At 59.1% G+C, this 25,990-nt stretch overlaps 1 protein-coding gene and 1 long non-coding RNA gene across 4 annotated transcripts; one reads left to right on the forward strand and one right to left on the reverse strand.

Moving 5' to 3' along the window:
* On the reverse strand, positions 1–21,701 carry GRAP (GRB2 related adaptor protein). Of its 3 annotated transcripts, XM_032617302.1 has the most exons (5): positions 20,275–20,568; positions 13,716–13,813; positions 9,431–9,553; positions 3,239–3,407; positions 1–1,312 (listed from the first exon to the last, which is right to left on the reverse strand). In XM_032617302.1, the coding sequence occupies exons 1-5, from the start codon at positions 20,350–20,352 to the stop codon at positions 1,127–1,129; spliced, it is 654 nt and encodes a 217-aa protein (XP_032473193.1). In that variant the 5' UTR covers positions 20,353–20,568; the 3' UTR covers positions 1–1,126. The 3 variants fall into 3 exon arrangements, with proteins under 3 accessions (XP_032473193.1, XP_032473194.1, XP_032473195.1); XM_032617303.1 differs by lacking the exons at positions 13,716–13,813; positions 20,275–20,568 and adding an exon at positions 11,469–11,611; XM_032617304.1 differs by lacking the exons at positions 1–1,312; positions 3,239–3,407; positions 13,716–13,813 and having other exon boundaries at positions 9,427–9,553; positions 20,275–21,701.
* On the forward strand, positions 3,418–13,682 carry LOC116746077. The gene is made up of 3 exons (XR_004347625.1): positions 3,418–3,580; positions 11,628–12,016; positions 12,901–13,682. It is a non-coding gene; the product is annotated as an uncharacterized LOC116746077 (long non-coding RNA).
* Positions 21,702–25,990: the final 4,289 nt, after the last annotated feature.

Below are 25,990 nucleotides of genomic sequence, written 5' to 3' on the forward strand. Positions count from 1 at the left end.
TTTTACTCTTCTACTGTTTTTATTTTGAGTTCATGGGCCCAGGTCGTGAGCAGCGAATCTGCCAGAGCTCAGGGCTCCAGGGTCTCGGGCCAGCGCTGGGCAGAGGGAGCCCCTCTCCGCCCCCTCCCTTGGCTCCGGCCCCATCCCACCTGCCGCCCTCTCCCTGCTCACCGCCCCTCCACCACCGGCCTGGCATTCAAAGCCCTTTCTGAGCCCCCTCGGTCTGCCTGCGCCCCGAGGGCCCCAGGCTCCCCTGCTTGGGACCGCGCTGATGGCCCCTTCCCCGTGGGCACCCTGCCTTTCCTCAAGCTGGGGCTGCACCGAGGCTGCCCGCCCCGTTCTGGATGCCGCTGGCCCTCAGAGCCCAGCTCTGACCGCAACTCCCCACCTGGGCTGTAGTCCCCCACGCTCCCCGAGGCCCTGGTCTGGGTAGAACCTGGGCCTGCACAATATGTCTCCCAGGTGGCCGCGTCCAGGGCCGGCCCCTCAGAGCTTGTCCGTCCCGCGGGGCCAGCGGAGGAGTAGCAGCCTCCGTTTCTTTCACCCTTGTCCACCCTCCCTCAGGGCCTCCAGCCTCCCCCGAAGTGTCTGTGGTGGGCGGGGGCGCTGGATCCCAGGTGGAGCTCAAAGTCTCCGAGTCTGTCCAGCAACTCCAGGCACAGGTGTGCGGGGCCCTGGCCGCCTCCCCGGTAGCCAGCCTTTGGGGCTTTTGGATGGAGGGGATGGCAGGCCCAGCGGGTGCTCACCCACCCAGCCCGTGGTTCCTTGGCTTGAGCCCCCAGCAGGTGGAACCCAGGCGTCCTCAGCCCTCCCTGGGGGTGGTGCCATTGGTGTTTGGAGTGAGCGGGCCCTGCCGGCCACCCTGTAACATCACACAGCTGATGGCCAATGAGAAGAGGCTGGCAGAGGCCCCGGAGCTCCCCTAGCCCAGGGGCCCTGAATGAGGCGGTCTTTCCGGGGCGCTGGGCCCGTCCCAGTTGACGTGAAGCACAGGAGGCCGGCCGGACAGTCAGGAGGCCTACGTTGCAGTCCAAAGCCCTGGGCTGGGGGTGCCTGTGTCCTCTCTCTGGACCTCAGTGCCCGGTGGATGGCCGGTCCACTGGCTCTGCCCCTGGGCCCACTTGGGTCACAGGTGCACCGGCTGGACGTAGCTCCGCGGGAAGAAGCCGATGCGCCCGCAGAGACGGCCTCGCCACCAGCAGGGGTCAAGGCGCTCCAGGACCTCGATGATGTCACCGCGGCGGAAGCTGAGCTGGGAGGGGTCCTGGGCTGAGAAGTCAAACTGGGCCTGGGCAAAGCAGGCCCGGGGAGGCTGCGAGGAGAGGAAGCCGTCAGTGGGGCCCCTCAGGAGCCCCCGCCAGGCTGTCCCCACGGAGGCCCCAAGATAAGCGATTTCCCACAGGTGGAAAGGGGTCTTTCGGGCAGAACTGGGGTCAAACTCAGCTCTGTATCCAGCTCCAGACGATGGCCACCCCGCCCGTGGGCCTCCCGCTGCCCACCCCCTGCATGTCTGCGGCACAGACCCTGTGTCTACGCAGGGCACAGCCAGTGTCCTGGCGGCCCAGTAGGGACCACAGGGCCAGTGGTCAAGGGCCACTGAGTCCTGGGCCTCAGCGTGGGACTTTGGTTAGGACCCTGCCCGTCTCGGGATCTCTTCCCACGCTCTGCAGCAGCCGTGATAACTTTTGACCCCAGGCCCTAGAACCACAGGAACAGGCCTTATAAACATAAAGTGATGTGTAGCTACGAGCAGTTCACTGCTGTTGCCCCTGGCCAGGCTTCGAGGGCAAGGATGTCACTTTACACTGCTTTCCTCTCTCAGGCCTGTTTCCAGTCCCGTCTATGCCCCAAGGTGACCTTGGGTGAGTCCCTGCCTTCTGGGGGCCTTGGTTCCCTGCCTCCCCCTTCAGATGGCAGCTAGACGAGGGCCCCCTGCTGGCACAACACCATGAGGGTCACAGCCAGTGCCCCGGCCCGGCCTGCCCACCAGGCTCTCTGCCCCAAGCCTGCGGAATCGTAGCCGGCACGGGCCATAGCATCACGGACAGGCTAATTAGCGGTTCTCTGCCCAGGAAGGAAGAGGGGGCGTGGGTCCCAGGGGACTGAGCCAGCTCTGGAGTCGCCCTGCAGGGCCGGTGACCCCGGGGCCAGGCCAGAGCAAGGTGGTGGGTGTTGGGGAGCCCTCCGGCAGCCCCCAGCTCCATCCTGGCCCCCTCACACTTGCCGAGGGCAGAGCTGGCCCAGGCAGCGACGGGAGGGGATGGAGGTCTGAGAGGCAGGCCCAGCGGGGACTGGAGCGAAGAGCCCCTGGGACTGAGCTGAGAGCTGGCCCGGCCCCCAGGGGCAGGCCGGGCAGAGCAGGCCGAGTGCGGGCAGGGGTTCCTCCCGAGACACTGTTTACTCCCCGACATATCAGATCCCAGGGTTCACCCTACTGGGCCGAGAGGAAACTGAGGCCCAGGTGAGGGATGAACTGGCCCTAAGGTCACACGTGGCGAGGCGGTGGAGTCTAGGAACAGGCAGGACCGGAGCCGCGACCCGGCAGCCCCTCCCCAGGCCTTGGCCACAGCCGTGCCCACCGTCCTCTGCAGAGCTCGAGTTCACTGGGCTGTCCAGGGTCCCGACCTCCAGCCCCAGGCCTTGCCGACACCCCCTCCCAAGTAGAAGTGCACGTCGGGGCTAATAAGCCCACTGGCTGGTGTCGTCATCCTGATGAGCGTGAGAGCTGGTCCCCGGGGCCCCTGGACGAAAGAGCTGGCCGGCAAATCGCTGTTACTATGAGGACCGGGGCGGCCGGACCCCGCTCCACCCGGCCAGGACCTTGCCCACGAGCACTCACACTGCCCCGCGCCCTACGGAGCAGAAGCCAGCACGGACCCCACCCGGCAGGTGGCCTTGGGTAGTCACATCACTCCCTGAACCTCAGTGTCCTACCTGTAGGTGGGGCCAGGAGGCTCAGCCGGTGTCAGTACCTTCACTCAGTCAACAGACAACCACTGAGCACCTACTGGGCACCACGCACCGCTCCTGGCTGAGAGCCAGCAGGCTCAGTTTACCCGGGGAGTTTCCACCTGCCCCTTCCCTTCCTTCCCCGCCTCCCCTTTCCCAGCCCTGCTTGTCTCCCTGCAGTGCCCGGGCGGGATTTTAGAAGCAGGGCTGGACCCACCTCCCGCCACGTGGGAAGGGGGGTCGGGGCCCTGCGGAGAGGCCCCCTCGCCCGCCCGCCGCACTCGCCCACCTTGGCCAGGGGCTCCTCGTCCCGCAGGAAGACCTGCCGCTTCTTGGCGATGGTTCTGGTCCGGTAGAAGGCGACCAGCTCATTCAGAGAGTTGAACTTCTCCTCCCACAGGTAGTACTTCCCCGAGGCCTCACGCAGCACCTTGAAATGCTGCACCTGGTCCCCGTAGCTAGGGGAGAGGACACAGACCACCTCAGAGGGGCCCAAGGCGGCTGGGGCCCTCCCCCCGTCCCTGCCCCCCGCAACCAGGCCTTTTTCTCTCCAGGTGAGGCTTGGAGTCAGGAGGAGAGGAGCGGGGGGAGGGGGTCCCAGGCCCCATTGACCGGCTCCTTGAAAGACACGGTGAGTCCCCGCCGGGCAGTGGAGTGTGGAGTAAAGGATGTGGGCCTTGGACCAGGCCACTTTCTTGCTGTGTGACCTAAAGCAAATCACTTAACTTCTCTGAACCTCGGTTTCCTCGTAATACCTCCCTTCTGGGGAAGTGCTCGTGTACTGGCAACAGTAAATGGTTCTCTGAGAGAGGTGGTCAGCCAGCATCTCTTCTCTCCAACGTCCCCCAGCCTGAACACTCCTCTCCCTCCCCAACCTCGTCCCCTCCCAGCCCTTACAGTCCCTTGAGGGGTGAGTCCTAAGACCATCCTGCCACCGGTGTGAGAGGAGCTCAGGCCTGTGGGATGCTTCCTGTCCTTCCCTGCCCCACATTCTCTCCCCACCTCAAGAACCTTCTATGGCTCCCCATTGCCCTCAGGGCAAAATCTTAACACCTCAGTCTCAAGTTCTGGCTCTGATGACACGTCCAGCCTCGTTTCCTTCCAATACTCTCTGATGCCTCCTCTCCCAGCCTTTGCCCAGCCTTGCAACCCACCACCACCAAGCGCCTTCCAGCCCAGCAGAGGGGATAGCCTGTGTCTCCCAGACCGGCCAGCAGGGCAGAGGGACCTGCCTGGAACACACAGCACGTTCTAGACCAGGACGGGCTGTGCAGGCTTGGGGCAGCCTGAGTTCCTGCAGGCCCACAGTCCAAGTGTTTCTAGGGCGTGGACAGGAGTATGGTGTCCATCCCCCCAGTTGCCCATCCCTGCCTGTGGCTTACTCCCTCCACCTATCAGCCCTGGGGCTGGTGTGCTGCCTTGTTAAAGATTAAGATGCAAGATTTAAGATAGAGATTTATTCCAGGTAAATACCTTCTGTTCTGTGTGTGTGTCTGGGGTGGGAGGAGGGGGGAATCCTCCCACCCTGCCCAAGTCAAGGATCCAAACCACACAGAACCTCTCTCTCCACTTTCAAGCATGCCTCCAGGCTTGAAAAACACACTATTTCTTCCAAACTTGAATCAAACTCCTACTCATGCTTCAAGGCCCGCATAAAATGGCCCAACCTCTGCAAGCTGCCTCAGGTGCCCTCAGTCAGAGTCCGGGGACTCCTTGGGTTCCTCGGCCCCTTGTACAGCCTGCCTGTAACCCGCTGCTCACAGACACCCAGAGGCAGGGAGGCGGGAGGCGGCCCAGCTCTAGCCCAGTCTGGAGAGGCTGGGCTCAGGGGCGAAGCAGCATGGCCCGAGGGGTCAGTGCTCATGGGCTGCACTGTTCCTGGACCCTCCCCTCCCGGCTCTGAGCTGCGGTCCCAGCCCCTCTAACACGTGTCCACTCTCAGGGCAGCAAGTTCCCTGCACAGAACTGAGGCCAGAGAAGGCCTGAGACTCTGTGACCAGACACAGCCATCATCCCCAGCCCGAGACAAAGCCGCTCGTGTGCCGTCAGCAGGCATGGTTCCCAGATGGCTAAGCCGCCACTCTGTCGGCTGTGGGATGTGCGTGTCCACGTCCCGGGATGGGAGGAGGATGGCCAGGCAGGCAGGTGCCTCCCGCCCCATCTGGCCTGCTGCAGCCTCGGCCCTGGGGGCCGCCCCCGAGCCTGGGACTCCCTAGTGTCCTGTTCCGGCGGGCTCAGGGTTCTTCCGGTCCCTGGACCGTATTCTGGGAGGCAGAAGGCCCTGACTCCGTGCCGGCCCCGAGAAGGAGCCCGGGGTGCGGGCGGCCCCCGTCCTCTGGGTAAGAGGCGGACGAGAGTGTGGGAGGTTTGAAAAGATCTCAGCCCCAAATGAGCACAACCCTGAACACTTTGGTGTTTGAAGTTTATCTTCAAAAGCTTATCTTACCCAGAGGGTCACCCAGAACGGAGCATTCCCTGATCACACCCAGGTCAGGGGGCGAGACCTGGGAAGGGGGCAAGGGACCCAGGAGTTCTAGAACCTTGCAACCTGACAATCGGCAGATTCTCAAACCTGGGATGCTCTCGTGGTCCAGCCCCCCAGCCTGTGCGTGGCTCGTGGTGGGAAAGCGGGGCCCAGCTGGGCTGCCGCATCTGTGAGCGGGTGTGGTCGTCCTGCTGCCCCAGCCCCTGGCCTGACCAGTGACCCGCCTCCATGTGACCGGCCCGAGGACCCAGCACTTGGGCAGTCTCTCCCTCTCCCAGCTAGCCTGTCTCCCGCCTCCCCAGGCCCGAGTCTGAGTCCAGATGGCCCCTGAGCAAGGAGGATGGCCCTGCGGGGTGAGCCCTCCTGAGCTGGAGGGAAGGGCGGACCCGGGTCACGGGGCAGTGGGCTGGCCCGGGCGCGGCCAGGAGAGGGGGCACCTGGAGCTGGTGCACCACAGTGGGCAGAGCCTGGGGTGTGTGCATGTGTCTCTCCCTGCTCTGTGGGAGGGACCAGACGTGTACATCCCTGTCTGAGCCGCCATGGGTGTGTTTGTCTCTATGTGTGACCCCCATGCCCACCTACCCAGGGGGCTGAGGGCTGGGCCTGGCCCCTGGGCTGTCGGAAGACCCCAAGGATGAACTCGGGCCTGATGCTAGCAGCCACCGGTCCTGCCCAGCAGGTTCTTCCGGCTTGGTGGCGGCAGCAGCAGAGGTGAGAGTGGCAGCGGCAGCCCAGGGAGGATAAACAAGGCTGGGGTAAGGTCAGGAGCCCCAGCACCGCACCCCCACCCCCAGTCAGGGCCTGTGAATCCCCGGGGTGGAGGCCAGGGTGCTAACTGCCCGCTAGGTGATCTCCGTTAGGCATGGCCCTTCTCTAGACTCAGTTTTCCCGTCTGTGAAAAGGGAGGGGGTGGATTCCCTCTCCAGCAGCCAACGTGAGATAGAATCAAACTGACCTTGGGACTGCCGGTGGGGACAGACTCCCCCTGGGTCTTTAGGCCTCAGGGAAGAAGAGTGGAACGGTAGACCTGGTCTTTCAGGTCACAGAGGGTCAGTGGGCTCTAGCTCCACTGTTTTCTGGCTGTGTGACCTTGGGCAAGTTACTGCACGTCTCTGAGCTTTTGTTTCCTTACCTGCACACTGGGCTTCCAGGGTCACTTCCTCCCTGTCTTTGAGGGCATAAAATTGTGCCCCCCCATTCTTTCCTGCTTCATTTTCCCAAGAGCCTTTATCATCTTCAAAGATTTATATATTTTACTAATCATTTAGCAAATTATATATATATACATATATGCATACATACATTCATACATGTATAAAATTGTGAGTCACCCCAGTGGAACGTGAGTGCCTAAAGGACAGGGAGCTTCGTCCGATTTGTTGGTGGTTGAATCCCCAGCACCAGGCACAGGGCCTGGCGCACAGTAGGGGCTCAGCGACCAGGGCAGCAGAGCAAACACATCATTGACTCCAGGGCACCCCTGGCCTGAAAAGAAGTAAAACATCTCACTTGGGAGCAAACCATCATTTCTGACACAGAAATGTGTCCACGGCAGCCTGGATCAGAGTGTGGGGCAAAAGTAACACAGCCCAGGCAGTGTGCCCCTGCCCCGGCCCGCTGGCCACCAGCTCAGACGTGCTCCCAGAGGTGGAGGGGGCAGCCCCCTGGAAACTCGTAAAGGGCAGCCAGCCGCGGCCACCATCACTCCGTGAGGCAGAACAAGGCCCGTGAACCCCACCTCTGACAGCTTTATGAGGCTCGGCACGAGCGTGTAGGAGGCGCCACGCCTACGCGGTCAGAGTCCCCAGGAGCGCAGCCAGCGAGGGCGGAAATGCTCTCACACACAGATCTGTGTGACCGTCACCCAGAAGGGTGGCCATCGGGTCACTGGTCTTCATGATGTCCAGGGCTACTATCTCCACGTTGCAGATGAGGCCGTTACAGCTGACGGGGACGGGATCTGCTGAGGTCACGCAGCAGGTCCAGGGCAAGGCCAGGACGAGAAACGGGCTCCCCGCCCCCACGTGGCCACTGGCCCTTTGCTAAGAGCCCGGGACCCTGGGGCGTGGGCCAGGAGGCGCGGTGTGGCCCTGGGAGGGTCAACATGGTGATGATTACATAGCTGGCATTTGGGGAGGACTCGCCGTGTGCCAGCATCACGCTAAGAACCTTACACAGATGTTCATTTTACGGACGAGGAAACAGGCTGGGGTACCTTGCCCAGGGTTATACAGGAGAAGTACCAGAGCTGAGATTCTTGCTCAAAATCCCCCCTCCTAGCTGCCCTGAGTCTGTTTCCTGCTCTGATCCCTGCCCAGTGGCCCTCCAAGGGCCCTGAAAGGCCCCCCGTAAGAGACGACGGACCAGAGTCGGGGAGGGACCCGGTCCCAGCCCCGGGGGACGAAACCGAAGCTGGAGGGCGCCACCTGGTGGTCCTGTGAGCACACCACAGCCCTGGGGCCCAAGGTTCCGGTTCTGAGCTGGGGGAGGGGGCCTGGCCAGGATGCCTGGGGTGTGGGGGGGAGGGGGCATGTGCTGGGATTTCTCAGAGGGACACTCCCACAGCCCCTTCCCAAGGTAGCATTGGTGCTGGCTCCGCAGAACTGCCTGTCTCCCCTCCTGGTCAGACAAATGCCTTGCTGTCCAAGCCCACCTCTCTCTGCCCCACCTCTGGGTCTTTGCACACGCTGTTCCCTGGGCCTGGCATCCCCTCTCCCCTCTTTGTGCACCAAACTCCTACTCATGCTTCGGGGCCCAGCTCAGATGTCACCTCCTCCACCCTGTGGAGTGTCTGCTGCCACTGAACTTCCCTCAGTCGGGCGTCATGGAGACCCCGGGCCCCCGCTCCCTCGGGGACTCCTCCCCTGTCCTGCACACACACACACCCAAAGGTTGAGCCACCTGGGCTGACCCTCTGCAGGGCCCTGTTGCCCTGGGGTTTCCCATCGGGACCTGTCAGGCCCATCTCTCTGGCTGTGACCCCCCGTTGCTGGCTCTGCCCCACTCACCCCAGGCGCATTCCCACCCCAGGGTCTTTGCAATTTCTGTTCCCTCTGCCTGGAAGCCTCTCCTTCCAGATCCTCACTCCTGGGCCCCAGGCGGCCTCCACCGCCAGGTTCAGATCCCTGCCCACTGGCTCCTGCTATATTCATTTGTCTCCTTTTTTCATGTGTTCAGTCTGCCTCCCCCACTAAGATATAAACCCCAAAGGGCAGCAACTTTGTTTTTTTTCACTGTCATTTCCCAAGTCCCTAGAACAGCCTGGCACGTGGCATGTAGCTCAGTGACAATTCCTTGAATTGCTGCACCTAGATCCTACTGTTCCAGGCGCTGGGAGTAGGAAGGACAGAGACCAGCTGGGGCCCTGACCCCTTTACCCCCGACCCCAGTTCCTGCCCCTTCCTTCCAGCCTGGATTCCTCCATTGCCCGATTGTGACCTTTGGGATTGGGTCCTGAGCTGCCCAGAGGCTGCCACCCTGCCTCCGCGCCAGCCACTACTCTAATGGCTCTAAATAGAATGACTCATATATTCTTTGCAATAACCCATTTTACATGTGAGGAAACAGGCACAGAGAAGTTAAGGGACTTGCCCAAAGTCACACAGTCAGGAAATGGCAGAGCCAGAATCTGAACCCAAGCAGCCTGGCCCCAGGGTCCATCCTGTCCACTATGTAGCACACAGGGGAACCCTGTCTGGAGCACATCCTGGACACCTGCCCTGGGTGCCCTGTTGCTCTCCCACCCCCAGCCCCACCACATCAATCTCCCCTGGTGACTTGCTGCTGTAGAACAATGGCCAAGCCTTCAGCCCGGCGCTCGAGGCCTCACAGCCAGCCCAAGCCACGTGGAACCCTCCTGCTCCGGGCCACACCCTGGGGTCTGCATCATCCCCGACCCCCAGAGGGTCGCCTGCTTCCAGGCATTTGTCGTTCCCTCCACACCCTGCAGGCCTGTCCCTGGCCACCCTCCTCCACATACCCTGGGTCAGAACTCACTTCACAGAGACGGAGAACTCCCCTGGGGAGCTCTCACTCTCCCGGATCAGGAAGGCTCCCGGGTGGTTCCGCTTCGTCAGAATTTCTTCTGCCAGCTGCCGGGAAATCCTGCCCGAGTACCACCTGCAGAGAGGGGGCAGGTGAGGCGGGGGAGGCCAGGCTACCCTGCCCCTATGCCAGCCACCCAACACTGCCAGGTCCTCACAGCAGTCCCGAGACACAGGAAATACAACGGCACCGACTTTACCCAGGGAGGCCAAGGTCATGCGCTGTGAAAGGCAGGAGTTGGGCCCAGTCCCAGCATTCTGGCTCCTGAGCCCAAGCATTTCCCACCACACCAGGCAAACACACACCTCGGTGAACCCCAACCCAGCCAACCCCAGCTGGGCTTTTCCATTTCAGATTCTTAAAAGTAAAAAAATATTTTAAAAGATGACCCCCCCCCCCCCAAAAATAGCAGCTTTGATCTGGTGAGGAAGGGTCTCTCCCTGTACCCATTTCACAGATGCACGGCCTGAGGCCACCTGGACTTTTTCTCACAGGTTCAAGTCCCTTTTCTTTCTGACCAAACAGAACTGGGTATACAGAAGGTGCCTTGTAAATGCCGAGGGTCTGGCAGGGCCTGGGGGTGAGAGGCTGGGATCCAGCTTCTCTTCCAGCCCTGCTCACTGTGCTCTTTGGGGCTCGCCCACCCTCGGAGGGTCCAGGTGGTCTCTGGCTGGCTTCTTGGCCCCTGGATTTGAGCCCAGTCCCTTAGTGGAGGAACTGAGGCCCAGAGCAGGTGGAGTCTCCCGGTGGGACCTTGGTGCCCTGAGGGCCGCCGGAGCCTCCCTTCCCTGTACAATTTCCCTTCCCTCCTTCAACCGAGCTTCCTGAGTCTGAGCGTGGCCCCGGGCGGATGTGAGGCAGAACTTTTCCTGTTGTATCAGGATGTTGACAGCGAGCCCTCCAGGCCCAGCACAGAGGCTCAGGTGCACACAGACCGGGTCCTGCCGGGAACCCCACCCGCCAGCCACGTGTGAGCCCTTGCAGTTCCTCCGAGGGCTTTTTACTAACGTGATTGGCCTGTGTGCGGGGCAGGTTGGGCCCCCGGATGTTCTCAGGTGATGACGGGGCGGGGGCAGGAGGACAGACACGAAGCTCGGGTGCCGGCTCCCTGGTTCTGGCCACAGGGAGAGCCTGTTGCCCGGGGCCGCCAGTAGTGGCAGTGCCACCGGCTCCCTCTCTGCCTGCTTTCCAGTCCGAAATAAAGTCCTGGTCCTGACATGGTGTCTCAGAGCCCCCCACCCAGAAGTGAGGTTCTAGCCCATCGCTGACCCCCAAAATGGGGGGGACCCTAGGCCCATCTCTGGGCGGGTGGAGGGGAGGCAGTGGAGGTGGGGGCCGAAGGCGGGGCTCCAGGGAACCTCCAAGAGCTCGGCCTGGGTCTCTGGAGTCTGAGAGTCCCGGATGAGGCCTCCAAGCCAGAGGCTGAGCTCAGGGGGCCCCGGAAGGGCGCTCCTCTGGGGAGCCCCCAGCAGGCCCCAGGTGCAGTGCTGCCACAGGAACAGGGGTCCAACAGGGCCCTGCGTGGGAGTTTCCAAAGAACCCACAAAACTCCACAGGAGGCATCAGCGTGTGGGCGGCTGTCACCCTCAAAGGATTTTGCAACCGCAGCCTCGAGGAGGCCCGCCCTGCCCCGACCAGGTCCTCGGTGGCTCGGGGACAGGGTGCCAGAAAAGCAGCACTCCCGATGCCCCAGAGCATAGCTGGCTCCACGCGTGGACGCCTCGCTTAGTCCCCATTTTAATGATGTGGAAATTGAGGCCCAGGGAAGGGCAGGGATCCCCAAAAGTTGCTCCGCAATTCTCTGGCCTCCGACTCTCCTCCAGCCCACCCCCTTCCCCCAGCTGTTCTTAACAGTTCCTCCATCCCCTCCCAGTGAGCACAGCCGGGGCCCACAGCACTGGCGGCAGATCTCACTCTGCCTCTTGCCAGCTGTGTGACCCCGGACAAGCCACTCAACCTCTCTGTGCCGCCACCTCCTTGCCCACAAGACCTTGACGAGAGCACCCAGCTCGCAGGGCCCTTGGGAGGAGGAGGGCGCTGCCGCCTGCAGGTGTTCACCGCTGCTGCTGTGAACTCCTCCCACGTGTCACCCATTAGCCTGTCTGCGGCCCTCCCAACAAACTTCTACTCTACTTTCCGGGCCCAGCAGACCACGCCTTCCTCCAGGAAGCCGTCCTCCAGGAAGCCGTCCTCCAGGAAGCCGTCCTCCAGGAAGCCGTCCTCCAGGAAGCCATCCTCCAGGAAGCCCTCCTCAACGCCCACGCGGCTGCGTCAGGTGCCTCGGTGACCCCTGCCCGTGAGGCTCACGGCCCCCCCTCCGTGGGCTCCCTGGGCAGGCGGAGGTGATGGTGGAGCTCAGGGAAGGAGTGGCCTGGTGTAGACACGAGGCCCCCTGGGACCCCTGCCCTGCCCCCGCCCCACACCCTGGAGCCCGACGGGCTGAGTCAGGCACAGAGCTGGACTTTCCCCACTGCTATTTTGGGGCCAGGACAGGGGCTGAGGTTAGCCAAGGATGCATCTGGGCACGGCTTCAGGCAGGTGAGCATGTGGCCTGACCCCCATCCCTACTCTGTCCCAGACTCACGCGGCCAGAGCCAGCCCCAGGGAGCCCAGGGCCGTCAGACACGGGAACCCTCCATGGCTCCCAGCTGCCCTGGTGGAGGCTTGCCTGAACCACCAGCGTTGCCCCGACGGGCGTGGCCCCAAAACCTTTCAGCTCTTCTTTCCTCCTGAGCAAACAGAAGCCACTGCTTGGGCTTCTCAGCGGCCTCCTACCTCCCAACCTCCTGGCCTTCACCGCGTCACAGCCTCCCCCCAGAGGCTCCCGCTACCCCCGTGTCCTCCACTGGCCTGGCCCTGGCCGGGTTCTCGCTGTCTCTCTCCCTTTATGACAGAAAGCCTCTAAGGCTGGAGGACAGGCCCCTGCCCAAGGTCACACAGCCCAGAGGGACCCTGCGGGCCTGGAGCCCAGGCAGGGGACCTGGGTGGGTCGGGCCCTTGCCCAACACAGGAAGTCCAAGGTGGTGGCAGCTTTGGAAATAACTCGAAGACCGGTAAAGAGGAAGTGACCTCCAGGCCCCACCCTGGCCCTGCACCTCCCTCCCGTCCACCCCACAGCCACACACGGGCCCTGACCTGCCTTCACCTCTGCAGGAGTTCCACTCCCCACCCGGCTCAAATGCCTCCATGGCTCCCACCACCCTCCACCGGGCGTTTGAGGCTCTCCTGCTGGTCCCACTGCCAGGGGTTCTCGTTCCCGCTCCCAGGAATGCCCTTCTCTTTTTCTCATTAGCTAACTCCTACACACATGCTTCAAAACCTCACTTGTTGCCACCTCTTCTGAGAAGCCCTCCCTGGTTAATTATCTCGATGCTGACCGCCTTCCCTTGTCATAGTTTCTTTATGTCCTGTCTCTCCCACAGGACACAACTGCTCTGACCCCAGCATCTCATCACGTGTCCCCAGCATCACCCAGGTGAGTCCCCTCAGGCAGTGGCCAGTGTTCGGCGAATGACCGAGCGAGCGACTGTGACTTGGGGCTACTTCAGCCACCACTCTGTGAATATCCATTTGGTTTTTCCCAGATTCTTGGCCACTTAGGCCTGTTCCGGGGCCGAGAACAGGGCTTTCAGCACTGGAAGTCTGACGGGGGCTTCCCTGGGACAGCTGGTCCCAAGCCCGAGGATACCTGGGCTCCTTGTGGCTCCCTCTCCGCCCTGTCCCAGACCCTGCTCAGCCCATGTCAGCTCCCCTGCCCACAGGTCTGCCTCCTTCCTGCCCCTCCACGACCCCTCACTCCCCACCCCAGCGCAGGGCTGAGTCGGCCTCTTAGAGGAGCCTTGGCCCTCCTTGTGTTGCAGGTAGGGAAACTGAGGAACAGAGAGAGCAGGGGTCTGCCTGAGGCCACACAGCAGCCAGGGGCCCCGCTGGCTGAGCGCCCAGGGCCCTGTCCTATCCAGGGCCCCTACCGGGATGCTCTCCAGTGTCCCAGGTCCTAGTGTCGTGGCCTGGGCTGGCCCCGACTGCCACCACTTGGGACAAGTCCTCACATCTCTGTCCTCCACCTCTGCTTGGGGAAGAGACGGGGGTCCCCAGACAGATGGCGGGAGGCCGGGCTGAGGACTTGCAGGCAGCTCAGCTCAGCCTCGGCCAGGCTGGGTGTGGACGTTTGGCTTCAGGGCTGGGGGTGAGGGGGGGCCCTGAGGACATGCGGGGGCGGGGGGGGCCTGCCACTCACGGGTGGGGCTTGACGTGGATGTAGTTCTTGGGGACGAACCCCTCTGCACCCCGGAGCTCGGCCTTGTACCAGTTCTGGTCGTCTTCCATGTTCAAAATCTGCGGGCGGGAGAGACACGGTCACCTGGTCACCTAGGAGGGACAGCTGTCCCCTGCTGAAGGCCCACACCAGCCCTGGGGCCCAATTTCCGGAGGAGAGCGAGGTCGCAGGGTGACTCCACGGTCCAGGGGTCACAGAGGAGAATTTGGTTGGTGGCTTGAGCTTACGGGGGGAGCTGGAGCGCGACTCTCAGGTCGTGCCACCCAGACCCCCGGGTGCTGGGGGACAGATCTGGGGCCCCTCAGTCCCTGAGCTGTGGCCCTGAACATGGGGGGCCCACAGCAGTTGATACGAGGCACAGAGCCGGGGGTCGGGGGTAGGTCTGCGGAGGCCCCGCCGAGCGGTGGTCACGGGGGTCACTTGCATTTACAAGCTTCACGTCTGAGCTCAGGGCTGATGATCAGACGGGGGCTTCAGACACCGGGGAGCGAACGAGAGGCCTCTGCGCTGCGGCGGGGCCGAGGCCTGGCTGCTCGGATCACAGACACCCCCTCGCCTCGCAGGTGGGCCGAGGGGAACCGAAACCTGAGCGGGGTGGGGGGTCCGCTACGGGCGGGCGAGTGGGACGCTTGGGCTCCCTCCCCACTCCCTGGGCGGGCTCGCCATGTGTCACCCCTTCTCACACCAGCCCCCGAGGCCGCCTTCACCAAAGGCTACTTCACAGAGGAGGACACAGGCCCAGACGGGAGGGGAGCAGGGCCACACGGCAGGGTCTTAGGACCGGGTCCCCCCCGCCCCGGTCTTCACCCTGTGCCTCCTCCCACATTGTCTCTGGACCCCAACCCGGGGGTCATCTCTCCCCTAAGTCCCAGAACAGGTCCCCACGTCAGGTCAACCCCAGTGGGGATAATTGGTTGAGACAAAAAATCAGACGCAGATCCGCAGCCCAAGCAGGGAGCACCATGGGAGCAAAGGCTGGGACAGCAACTCAGGTGGTTTGGTTTTACCAAGAGGAGCTGAGATTTGCCCCCTGGGCCCAGGCCTGGCCCCTCCCTCGTCTGTCTGCCAGGTCCCTTGAGCCCCTCCTTCCTGCCCCCGCAGTCTGGGCCAGACCAGCGTCCCCAGGGAAAGCCGGAAACAGGTGGCTGACTCAGGACAACTTTTGCTGAAAACTAAACAAAACAAAAAACTCCCCCAACTTAATGAGAAAATTAGGGCCTGCGGGTCACAGACTCGGTGAAGATTCTTGGGGGCCTCGGGCTCTAGACCACTCTGCCTGCCGCTGACTCTCTCCACAGCCCTGGCATCAGTTTCCACATCTGTAAAATGGGCACATCTACGGCCTACATGGCACATGGCAGTGTTTTGTGACCTGCAAAATCCTGTGTGGACATGTGGATGTGACGTATCTAATCTATCCCAGTTTTGTTTTGGTTTTGTTTTCCTGTCACCTCCACTCCAAGGAAAGACCCAGAAATGTTCTGATTGGTTATATTAGCTGAATTCTTGCTGTTAACATTGTTCAAAGCCCCCAGACCCTCTGAGACATGGGAATTCCCGACCTTCCCTGGTGAGGCTCACACCTCGGCCTGCCCCTGCTTTGCCCCTGCAGTGCCCTTCTCCTGGGTGCGGTCTTGTGCCACCGTCCCCTGGCCAGTACGGCCACGGAGCACCTCCTGCGTGCCAGGCGCTGTACCCAGCCCGGTGATATAGCAGGAAGCAGGAGGTCACGTTTTAGTGGCAGAGGCAGACAAGAAACAGGAAGGACACAAGTAAACAAGGTAATTTAATGTTCTGCTCCGTGGTCTGAAAACATACGTCAGGATGACATAGAAGGAAGATACCTGGTTGGGGGCAGGGGGATTGTCAACAGGGGACAGGTGGGGGCGGGCAAGAAAGGCCTCTCTGAGGAGGTGGCACATGAGCTGAGGCCCAAATTACAGGAAGGAATGAGACATGAGAAGATGTGGGAAACAGTGTCCAAGGCAGGGGGAACAGCCAGTGCCAAGGCCCTAAGGTGGGAGCAAGCTCTGTGTCTGCGGTTGAGGCGGGCAGTGCTGTGAGCTGAACGGGGAGGGTGAGAGCTTGAAGGTCTTGTGCGCCAGGACTCGGGGGGACGAGGGGTCTGTGAAGAGCAGGCCCAGGTGAGCGGTGAACGGGGCCTGGACTGGGGCTGCTGAGACGTGGTCAGATCTGGGGTAGGTTTTGGCAGAGCAGCTGACAGGCGAGATACATGAGACGGAGAGGAAACAGCCGAGACAACCCCAGGCTGTGGGCCTGAGCGCCGGCAGGCGGTCGTGACCGTCAGCTGCTGTGCAACAGGTGTGAGAGGAGGTGGGGAAGCTCAGGGTGGCTGGGTCGGGCCTGAGGTGCACCGGCCACCACCGGGGAAATGCCAAGAGGCCGTGGGCTCCCCGAGTCTGGGTCCTGGGGGCCAGGCTGTGAGTGAAGAGGTGGAGGTGAAGCCGCCACCCACATCTTTCCTCCAGTGGGGAGCAGCGGGGTCCTGTGCACCCAGAAACGCCTGCCCGTCGGCGAGGGGGGCTTTGTTCCAGGGAAGTGACATTTGGGGCCCCTTGTCCAGAGTGGGTCCACGTGCCACCGGGCTTTCGTCTAAGAGCAGAGCTCAGACTGGAAGAGTAGCATCGTTGCCGGCTCCCAGAGGCTGGGATCTGCGTGTCCGCCGGTCCCTGCTGGGCTGGGACAGGCCTGGCCCACAGCCAGCGCGCAGGAGACATGCTCACAAAGGGACAGGTCGTGGAGCTCAGCCACCAGTCCCACCCGCTGTCCCCGGCCCGGGGGAGGGAGAGGGGACACAGGGTGACATCACAGCCACGTTTTTATGGTTACAGAAATGAGACCCTGGACTAGCGTGGGATGGGTGAGGCACTTTGGGTACAAACTTTAAGGGAGCTCCAAAAAAGTCAGGAATCAAGATAAAGAATATTTTAGGGGCTTCCCTGGTGGCGCAGTGGTTGAGAGTCCGCCTGCCGATGCAGGGGACACAGGTTCGTGCCCCGGTCCGGGAGGATCCCACATGCCGCGGAGCGGCTGGGCCCGTGAGCCATGGCCGCTGGGCTTGTGCGTCCGGAGCCTGTGCTCCACAACGGGAGAGGCCACAACAGTGAGAGGCCCAAGCACAGCAAAAAAAAAAAAAAAAAAAAAAAGAATATTTTAAAGGAATATGTTAAAAAATCAAAATTTCTGAATATGGTCATTAGCTAATAATAATGTATCCATATTGCTCCATTAATGTAACAAATGTACCAGGTTAATAATATAAAATGTTACCAAGGGTGTGCGAGTGTGTGTGGGCGGTGGGAAGGGGCGGCAGGGTGTCAGATTGGAATTCCTCTGTACCATCTTCTCGATTTTTCTGTACATTTCAAACTGTTTTAAAAAGAGTCTATTTAGGGACTTCCCTGGTGGCGCAGTGGTTAAGAATACGCCTACCAATGCAGGGGACACGGGTTTGAGCCCCGGTCTGGGAAGATCCCACATGCCGTGGAGCAACTAAGCCAGTGTGCCACAACTACTGAGCCTGCGCTGTAGAGCCCGCGAGCCACAACTACTGAGCCCACGTGCCACAACTACTGAAGCCCACGCACCTACAGCCCGTCCTCCGCAACAAGAGAAGCCACCGCAATGAGAAGCCCGCGCACCGCGATGAAGAGTAGCCCCAGCTCGCCGTAACTAGAGAAAGCCCGCGCGCAGCAACGAAGACCCAACGGAACCAAAAATTAATTAATTAACTTTTAAAAATAGTCTATTTAAAATTTAGTGCGAAAAACTCCATCAAACTCTTAAATCAGGGACTTCCCACGGGGTCCAGTCGTTAGGACTCCAAGCTTCCACTGCAGAGGGCACGGGTTCAATACCTGGCTGGGGAACGAAGATCCTGCATACCATGCAGCCTGGCCAAAAATTTTTTATATGTTTTTTAAATTAAAAGAAAAATTTTAAATCAAGGCAGGCTTTGACCCGGCACCTGTACAGCTGTGAGAGGAAGGACCCCCCCCAACTCCACGTCTGGCCCTGGAAGGATCACTTGCTCATCTCTGTCCTGTGAGGAGAGGCAGACGTGTGAACAAGGAAGCGTGATTTGCTCACAGCATGCCTCCCAGGAGTGACCGCCAGCTCCTCAAGACATTCTTTCTGGTGTTTTTTTCTAGGCGCAAAGCCAACGCATGAATGTCAGTTTCCCATCCCTAAAGCTAATAATATCTATCGATTATTATTGATTACCTCTGCGCATGTTCCTTTGCATTTTGCTTTTTTGCCACTTGACGTTGCTTCACGAGCATTTTTACGTCGTTAAACGCCCCCCTCCCCAAAGAGCATTCTTAGAGGGTGTGTGATATTTTGTGCCGCCCCTGGGCAGGTAGCTAGGGTGCGTCCACACTGCAAACTCGCCCGCGCCCCACAGCCCCACCTGCTGCGTTCTCTCCAACCACTCTCCTCCCCCGGCTCTTTGCATGGCTGTGTCCTGCTCATCCTTCAGCTCTCGGCTCAGGTGTCATCTCTTTTGAGAGACTGCCCTGACCACCACCACCACCACCACCACCACCACCACCCCCCCCCCCGCCATCTAAAGCTGTCCCTCTGCCCCTCCCTCCCACCCACCCTCTCCATTCCATCTCCCCAGGTGATTTCTTCCACCCACTTGTCACCTCCTGACAGCACGCACCCTCTGGAAGGTCCGCTCCGGGAGGGCAGGGACTGGGCTTCGTCCACTGCTGTGTCCTCAGCACTTAGGACAATGCCTGGTGCTGAGCAGGTACTCGAGGGCTCGACAAGGGTTTGTTGAATGAATGAAGGAAAAAGCAGCCCCTCCGGTGGCCTGTCATTCCTTGAAAGGTCCCCTCCTGGGTCTCCACGGACACTAGGAGCAAATCCTATTGGGGTCTTAGCCAGGATCTCGGCTAACATCTCCTTCCTTCCTTCCTTCATTCCTTCGACACCCCCGTGTCTTGCTGAGGGCCTGCCCTGTGCCAGGCACTGTTTTATGTCCCTGCCCTCAGGAGGCTCGGTTAGAAGCAAACACAGCAGGAGTCGGCCAACGCTCTATCAAAGCTTAGTGGGAAACTTGGCCAATCTTGGGTGGGCAGGGGTGAGCACAGGCGTCCAGGAGGGAAGCGGGGGTGTCACCGTCTTTACAACACTTGCCTTGGGGGACCCCACGGATCTACTCCCTCCACCCTGGTTCATCCCTCTGAACCTCAGGTAGAACCCACCGGTCATCCCATTTCCAAGCTCCCCACTGCTCCACTGCCTCTCAAGCCCCAAAGTCTGGAACTAGAGACCCCAAACTGCTCTTGGATCGGCAAACGAGGCCTCTGAAACAGACCTGGATCTCAAGAGTCTTGTGCCCTGGCTAGGTGGTGCTGGTGTCAAGCCTGCCCCATCCCCAGCTGGCCACACGTCCACAGGTCCCCCCACCAGCCACTCAGGGGGGCCCAGGCCTGGCATCCCAGCACAGAGAAAGGGGGACATCCTCAAAAAGATGCGGTTCTTCTTGGAACCGTCCACCTCCTGACCTAGCCCAGCTGTTCAGTGCCACGGGGTTCCGAATGCAGGTTCCAGGGTCAAAGGACAGGGGTTCACCTCTGACCCCACACCAGGCAAGCGGTGGCGCCTGCCCGTGCCTCATTTAATCACCTGTGAAATGGGGCCTCAGCAGCTTAAATGGGTGTTGATGTGCACTGCTGAGCTCGGACCCGGGGCTCTGTACGGGGTCGGCACACGGAGGCCCTGTCCCTTCCTGGGCCCCGGCTCAGACTGGAAGCCTCATGCCCACCGTGCCGGTGCAGAGACCGAGGCCCAGGGAAGGGCAGGGGCTTCCTGAGCGTGACTTGGTGGCAGCTCCAGCGCCCGACTTGTGGCACGGCCCCTCCCAAATCAGGGCCCTGAGCTCTGCTTCCAGATGCAGACTTGAAAGCAGGGACATTTCCTGAGAGACAGAGCCCGGGAGCCCATCTGCCGGGGTCGCCCTGGAAGGCGTGTGTTCCTCCAGAGGCCACACAAGGGAGCTGAGCGGTGGTGAGGCTTATCTTCCCCTTTCTCACCTGCAGGGAAGCTCGTCTGGACCCCTAATCAGAGTTGTTTTAGCCCCGATAGGTTAGTGTGTGTACTTCATTCCCAAGACCCTCTCTCTGTCCCTCTGCATCCGTCTCTGCCTCTTCCTCTCTCTCTCTGTCCCCAGCTGTCTTTTCAAATTCTTTCCTGGGAAACGGTGTTGACTCAACCCCTGCCAGGCTCTAGGCTGATGTCTCCTTGAACCCTCACAACGGCCCCCAAAGGAGGGATCACTAACTATCTCCCCATTTCTCAGATGGGGAAACTGAGGCTCAGAGGGTGGAGGTGGATTGTCCAGAGTCACAGACTTGATAACTGGAGAAGCCGGGCCCGTCTTCCTCCAGAGACTGAATTCCGTTTGGGGGGCTGTCCGGGCCCTGGTTTTAAGCACCCCCCCCCCCCCCATCCCATACGAGGCCAGCTGAGCCGGCTCTGGCCACCTTACCTTGAGTGTGTCCCCCTTGTTGAAGGCCAGCTCATCGCTCTCTGTGGCCTGGAAGCTGTACAGAGCCACGGACTCCATGCCGCCGTCCCCGAGCCCCGGCAGCCGGGCTCTGAGCAGGGCCAGTAGCTTCCTGCTTCCTCTGCAGTCGTGGACCGTCTTCCTTTGTTTTGAGAGCGTGTTTGTGCTTTTGAAGCTGAGACCGAGACTTCCCCTGACAGGAGAAACAGGAAGCAGAGATGTCCCAGAACAGGGCGTGTGAGCCGCAGGCCCACCTCAGACCCCAGGGAGTCCCCGGGCAGCCCTGGGAGTGGGTCCTCCTCCTGCACCCACATTACAGATGATAAAAACTGAGGACCCAGAGCAGAAACGCTGCAAAGCCATCCCCAGCTCAGACACTGTGTCTTGCGGTCCCAGCCACGCCCCCTCATTTGCCGATGTCCCCTCCACAGTTTCTAAGCTCCGATGCCTCCTGTGACTTCCCACTGCCTGCTGCATCGACCCCACGCTCCTTGCCTGACAACCAGGGCCCTTCCAAGCCGCTGCCCCCACCCCCAGTTCTCCAGACTCATCCTTTGTTACTCCCCTACTGTCTGAACAAACACGGGCTCCAGCCACGGCCGAGGGACACCCCACATGTCCATTTCGTCCTCCAGCCTTTCCACATGCAAGGCCCTCTGCCTGGTGCTCTCTTCCCCTTTCACTTCCCAGGAGACTCCTATTCATCCATCAAAGCCCAGTTCAGAAGATGCCTCTTCTGATTTAAACACCGGGCACCTTCAGCGGGATGGCAATCCTAAGGTCAACAAGGACTGAAGATAATCTTGACCTTTGCTTAGGTTTTCTATGGGCAGTGGAATCAGTGTGGCAATTCTGGGACAAGTGTGTGAGTATCGTGGGAAACCCCATAAACGACTAAATACAGCAAAGCTGTTTGGAACCAGGGTTCTCTCCAGGGAAGGAGGGAGACCTGGACCTGGAAGGGGAAGGCGAGGAAGAGCCCTGTGTTGTTGGACGAGAATTGGATGAATCAGCGTGAAGTCAGATTGGGTTTTTTCTGTAAAAAAAAAAGTTTTTCTTCCTTCATTTATATCAATAAGGTTACATCATGCTTTCCGATTTTAGTCAATGAATTATGCTCTATTACTATTATTATTTAATTTTGATGCTTACATTGTCCCAGATTTGGCCAGTGGGACCCCCCCTTCGAGATGTCCCCTTGTCCTTTTGACACGTCCCCACCATTCTCTGACGGTAGGTTCACGCTCTTCCAGGACTTCTGCCCCAGCCCTGGAACCAGGCATCTCTGAGGGGTGGAAGATGGTATTTTCAGTGGAGGATGGTGTTTAGAACCCAGGATTTAGCTGGTGTTGGGTGTGCCCATCAGTACAGAGGTGTCATTGTTTCCAGGCCCTCTCCGCAGACAGAGGCAGGAAAAAATAAAATAAAATAAAATAATATATATATACACATATTCATTTTATATATATACACAAATTCATTTTATATGTATATCACAAATTCATTATATGTATATATATACACACACAAATTTATTATATATATATATATACACAAATTCATTATATATGTATAAACTCATTATATATATATGTATTTGTATTTTTAGAAATATATTTCCTGTATACTCGGCCATAAACAGAAACAAAATTGGGTCATTTGTAGCGACATGGATGGACCTAGAGACTGTCATACAGAGTGAAGTCAGTCAGAAAGAGGAAAACAAATATCATATATTAACGCATATATGTGGAATCTGAAAAAATTGGTACAGACGATCTTATTTACAAAGCAGAAATGGAGACACAGACGTACAGAACAAACGTATGGATACCAAGGGGGAAAGGGGTGGGTGGGATGAACTGGGAGTTGGGATGGATGTATATATACTATTGATGTTATGTATAAAATAGATAACTAATGAGAACCTACTGTATAGCACAGGAAACTCTACTCAGTGCTCTAAATGAGAAGGAAATCCAAAAAAGAGGGGCTCTGCGTATATATGTAGCTGACTCACTTTGCTGGACGGTATAAAGTAACACCACACGGTGAAGCAACGATACTCAAATTAAAAAATAATACTGATAAATATATCTCCTGTCTCCTAGTGGACAGAGTGAGTCCATATTTCTGTGTCTATCTCTATGTGTATCTATATAGCTATGGATAATATTAGATTAGATCAGTAGATTAAAAACCATGAACTCCATCAGATAGGAATCGGTGAATGCAGGTGAGGGGTATATGGCTGTCATGCCATTCTCACAGCTTTTCTGAGGGTTTGAAAGTTTTCCATGTACAAAGTTGGTAGGATAGATGTGACCCTACAGAGATCTCAAAATTAAAGGTTTAGTTAAAACAAACAAACAAAAAAGTTGAGGGAAAATAAGAGGAAGACTGCAGAAGCCGTCACCTTCCTGGAGCCCCCCGAAAGGCGGGGGGCGGGGGCGGTAGCAGCCCAGGCTCGGCCCAGGGCCCATCCTCGCCTCTCCCCCAGCATCCCCTGCTCCGTCAGCCCAGACCCCAGGACGACAGGATGTTAGCAGGCACTTCTTTCCGACCCCGTTTCAGCTGAGGTTTCAAAGCCTCAGAATGGTGCAGTGAGAGTGGGGGGGGGGAATCCACCCCGCCCCAAATCTGAGGTGCCTGGAGGCAAGAGCGGGGAGGGCTCCCCTTCTGAAGCTGAGTGTGTGTCCTCTGGGGCCTGAGGGCCTGGGGACTGGCTTATTTTCTGTTTTTCAAAGTACTTACTCTGTGCCGAGTCAGGTACAAGAAGGCGAGTAGGTCTCCCTAGGGGCTCCGGCTAGTAGGCGGCAGCGCCGGAAGCCCTGTGCAACGTGGCCCAGAGCCGCTGCAGGGCGTCAGGAGAGCCGCGGGGCCAGGGTGGGCGGCAAGCAGCACATCTTGCTAGGAGGGCACGTGCGCCCAACCCCCAACACCACCCAGGACCCCGCAAGTGGGGCTTGACTGGGAGGACCCCTGGTGGGTTTGGCACCCCGACTGAGGGTGGATGCTGGGGTCTAGAATGAGGGCGGGGGGCAGAGCTGGCAGCTGGGAGGGCATCGGGCCCCATCATGGGCTGCAGCTGGGTCTCCATGGGAGGCCCGTCAAAAGCCACACCCAGGAGGAGAAGTCATTGTCAGCCACCGGCCATGCCAGGCCGTGGTGGAACCGGCCACATAAGCCTATCTCAGTCCTTAGGCCCAAAGGCCTGCAGGGCCGGCCCCCTGGGCCTGCGAGCGTTCCCGCAGATGACAAAGGCACTTCGCAGACGCGATTACACTGAGGATCTCGAGATGGGGAGGTGGGCCCGGGATACCCAGGTGGGCCCGAAATGTGATCTCCAGTGTCCCGCGAGAGTTAGGCAGAAGCAGCAGGTTCCGTGGCCGAAGCAGGATGCCCGGCCGCTGGCTGGGAAACGCCCGACGGGCCGGGAGCGGAGGGCTGCGAGGAGCGCAGCTCAGGAGGCTGAAAAGGCAGGGAAGGGTCTCTGCCCGGTGGGGGGGGGGGGGGGGGGGGGGGGGGGGGGGGGCTCCAGGAGGAGCCAGCCCTGCCCACGCCTTCTCCTGGGCCCAGGTGTGCGGGGCCGGGGCTTCTGGCCTCCAGAAACGTAGAGAATGATCTCATGTTGCGAAGCCACTGAAGCTTGTGGTGACCCATCACAGCAGCCGCAGCAAACACTCCCCCCTCCTTCGCGCTGCTCCGGGGTGAGTCAGAAATAGAAGCTTGAGACCAGGCCATGAGCACAGAGAGCAGGAATCGACCGCCCCCTCCCATCACAGGCCCAGAGCTGGGGTGGCGGCTCGGGGGACCGCAGTGCAGTGAAGTTGGGGCTCAGTAGTTATGAGACTGGACCAGACCCTCGGATGCTCTAGGGAGGCTTGGTGGGGGCTTTTGTTATCAGACGCTGACTGAAACACCCGAGGCACCTCCCTGGGCTCCATTCTGTTGAGGGGAGGGGTGGTTACCAGGAGAACGGAGAGAAAACCCGTTCATTGGAGAACTGCTGCTAAGCCTCCCCCCCCCCCCCCCCCCCCCCGCACCCAGCTCCAGCTTAGACTTGCGCACGCACCCATGCCAGGACCTCTGCCTGCAGAGACCAACACTGACACGACAAGTTCCAGAGGTCCACCGACTCGCTCCTCATGAAACTGGTGAAAAGTAGGAAAAAAAAACGAAAAAAATATTCAAAGTTTCTGGAAATGGCCCACAGGGTAAACAGAAATGAAGAAACATCTGTTCAAGAACAGTTAACGAAAATTTGATAAGAAAGGTGAGAGTCTGTATATTTGAACCAAAACCACTGCCTCCCTTCAGTCTCCTCCCAGCTCTGTGAGTTAACTCTCCGCTCCAGACCGTCCTGCCCAGAACTTAGAGCTCTTCCCCCCAGACCCAGAACACAGGGCCCCTCCCCCAGACCCAGAACACAGGGCCCCTCCCCCAGCTCCCAGTAGGCCTTTCTTCCTGGGAGGAGCAGGGTGTCAGCATTTCTCATGCTACTCTTGGCCGAGGCTAAGACTGCGGTGGGGGTCGGGGGGGCGGGCAGGCGCCCCTCTCGTGGAACAGGGCTCCACCTTGAGTGCAGTGCGCTGGGCCTCCTGGCACCCTGACCACCCTGGTGGTCCCTCATGGCTCCTCGGGCTGCTGCCCCCCCCTCCCCTCTGACCTCAGGTCCTGAAGCAGGGGTGTTACTCAGAGAGCAGCTTCCCTGGGTTTTGCCTGGGGATAGAAACCGGCCATAAAACGGATAGCTCCTACTCTCTTCCTGAAGGGACTGACCTCATTTGCAACAGAGAGCGAAGAAATTCAAGCCTAAAGGTCTCTCAAGAACAGTGTCGGTTCTGCGGGGAGGTAACGCGTAGAGGGGAAGAGTCAAGACACAGGTGAAACTGTAGGCAGGCTAGTTTTCAGGAGGCAATTGGGGAATGATCCCAGTAGCAGGAGCCTGTCTGGAGTCAGAACAAATAATGGATCACCCACTATTCCTTCAAAAAAGCCAGAATTTGACGGGGTTCATTGGTAGAGTGATTTATGACCCAGGGTGTTTGAAAGTTGCTAAGAGAATAGATCTTAAAAGTCTTCATCACAAGAATAAAAAAAAAAAAAGGAGTTTTTTAATTAAAGAGAGAACCCTCTTGTAAGCCCAGCAGCTCAGCCTGGCTAAACCAGAAATTCTCTGTTATCCAGTGGTCAGACCACACTTTCCCCAGGAGGTCTGAACCCCTTCCAAGTCTGTCCTTCCTGGGGTACCCTCCCTCAGCACTAGGGTATCATACGGGCTCCCCTTATATGACTCTTTGATCATAGTTAATAATTCATTCTCCAGGCTTCTGTTTAAACTGTGGTGTCCCGTCTCCTGATTAGACCCTGACTGCTACTCTCAGCAGATCCTGCACCATGTGGACCTTCTTGAAAAAACTACTCAGTAATGAAATCTGACCAACCTATGAGGAATTGAAATAAAGAGCTCAGAAACAGAAAAGCCACGAGAAAAGGACTGAAGGTGAGTACTGAATCTCTTGTAACACAGAACGAGAACAAAATTGGGAGATTCAGGGCTGCAGAACGGAACGTGAACATGTTATAAATGTTAACAAAGTGAAAGCAACAGAAGTTGCCAGGGTTCAGTGTAAAAAAAAAAAAAATCCAGTCACCTTATCTTTTGTTGCAGAGAGACACTCATATTTAAATTTTA

The sequence above is a fragment of the Phocoena sinus genome, chromosome 20 (genome assembly GCF_008692025.1).
Source record: "Phocoena sinus isolate mPhoSin1 chromosome 20, mPhoSin1.pri, whole genome shotgun sequence".
Classification (NCBI taxonomy): domain Eukaryota; kingdom Metazoa; phylum Chordata; class Mammalia; order Artiodactyla; family Phocoenidae; genus Phocoena; species Phocoena sinus.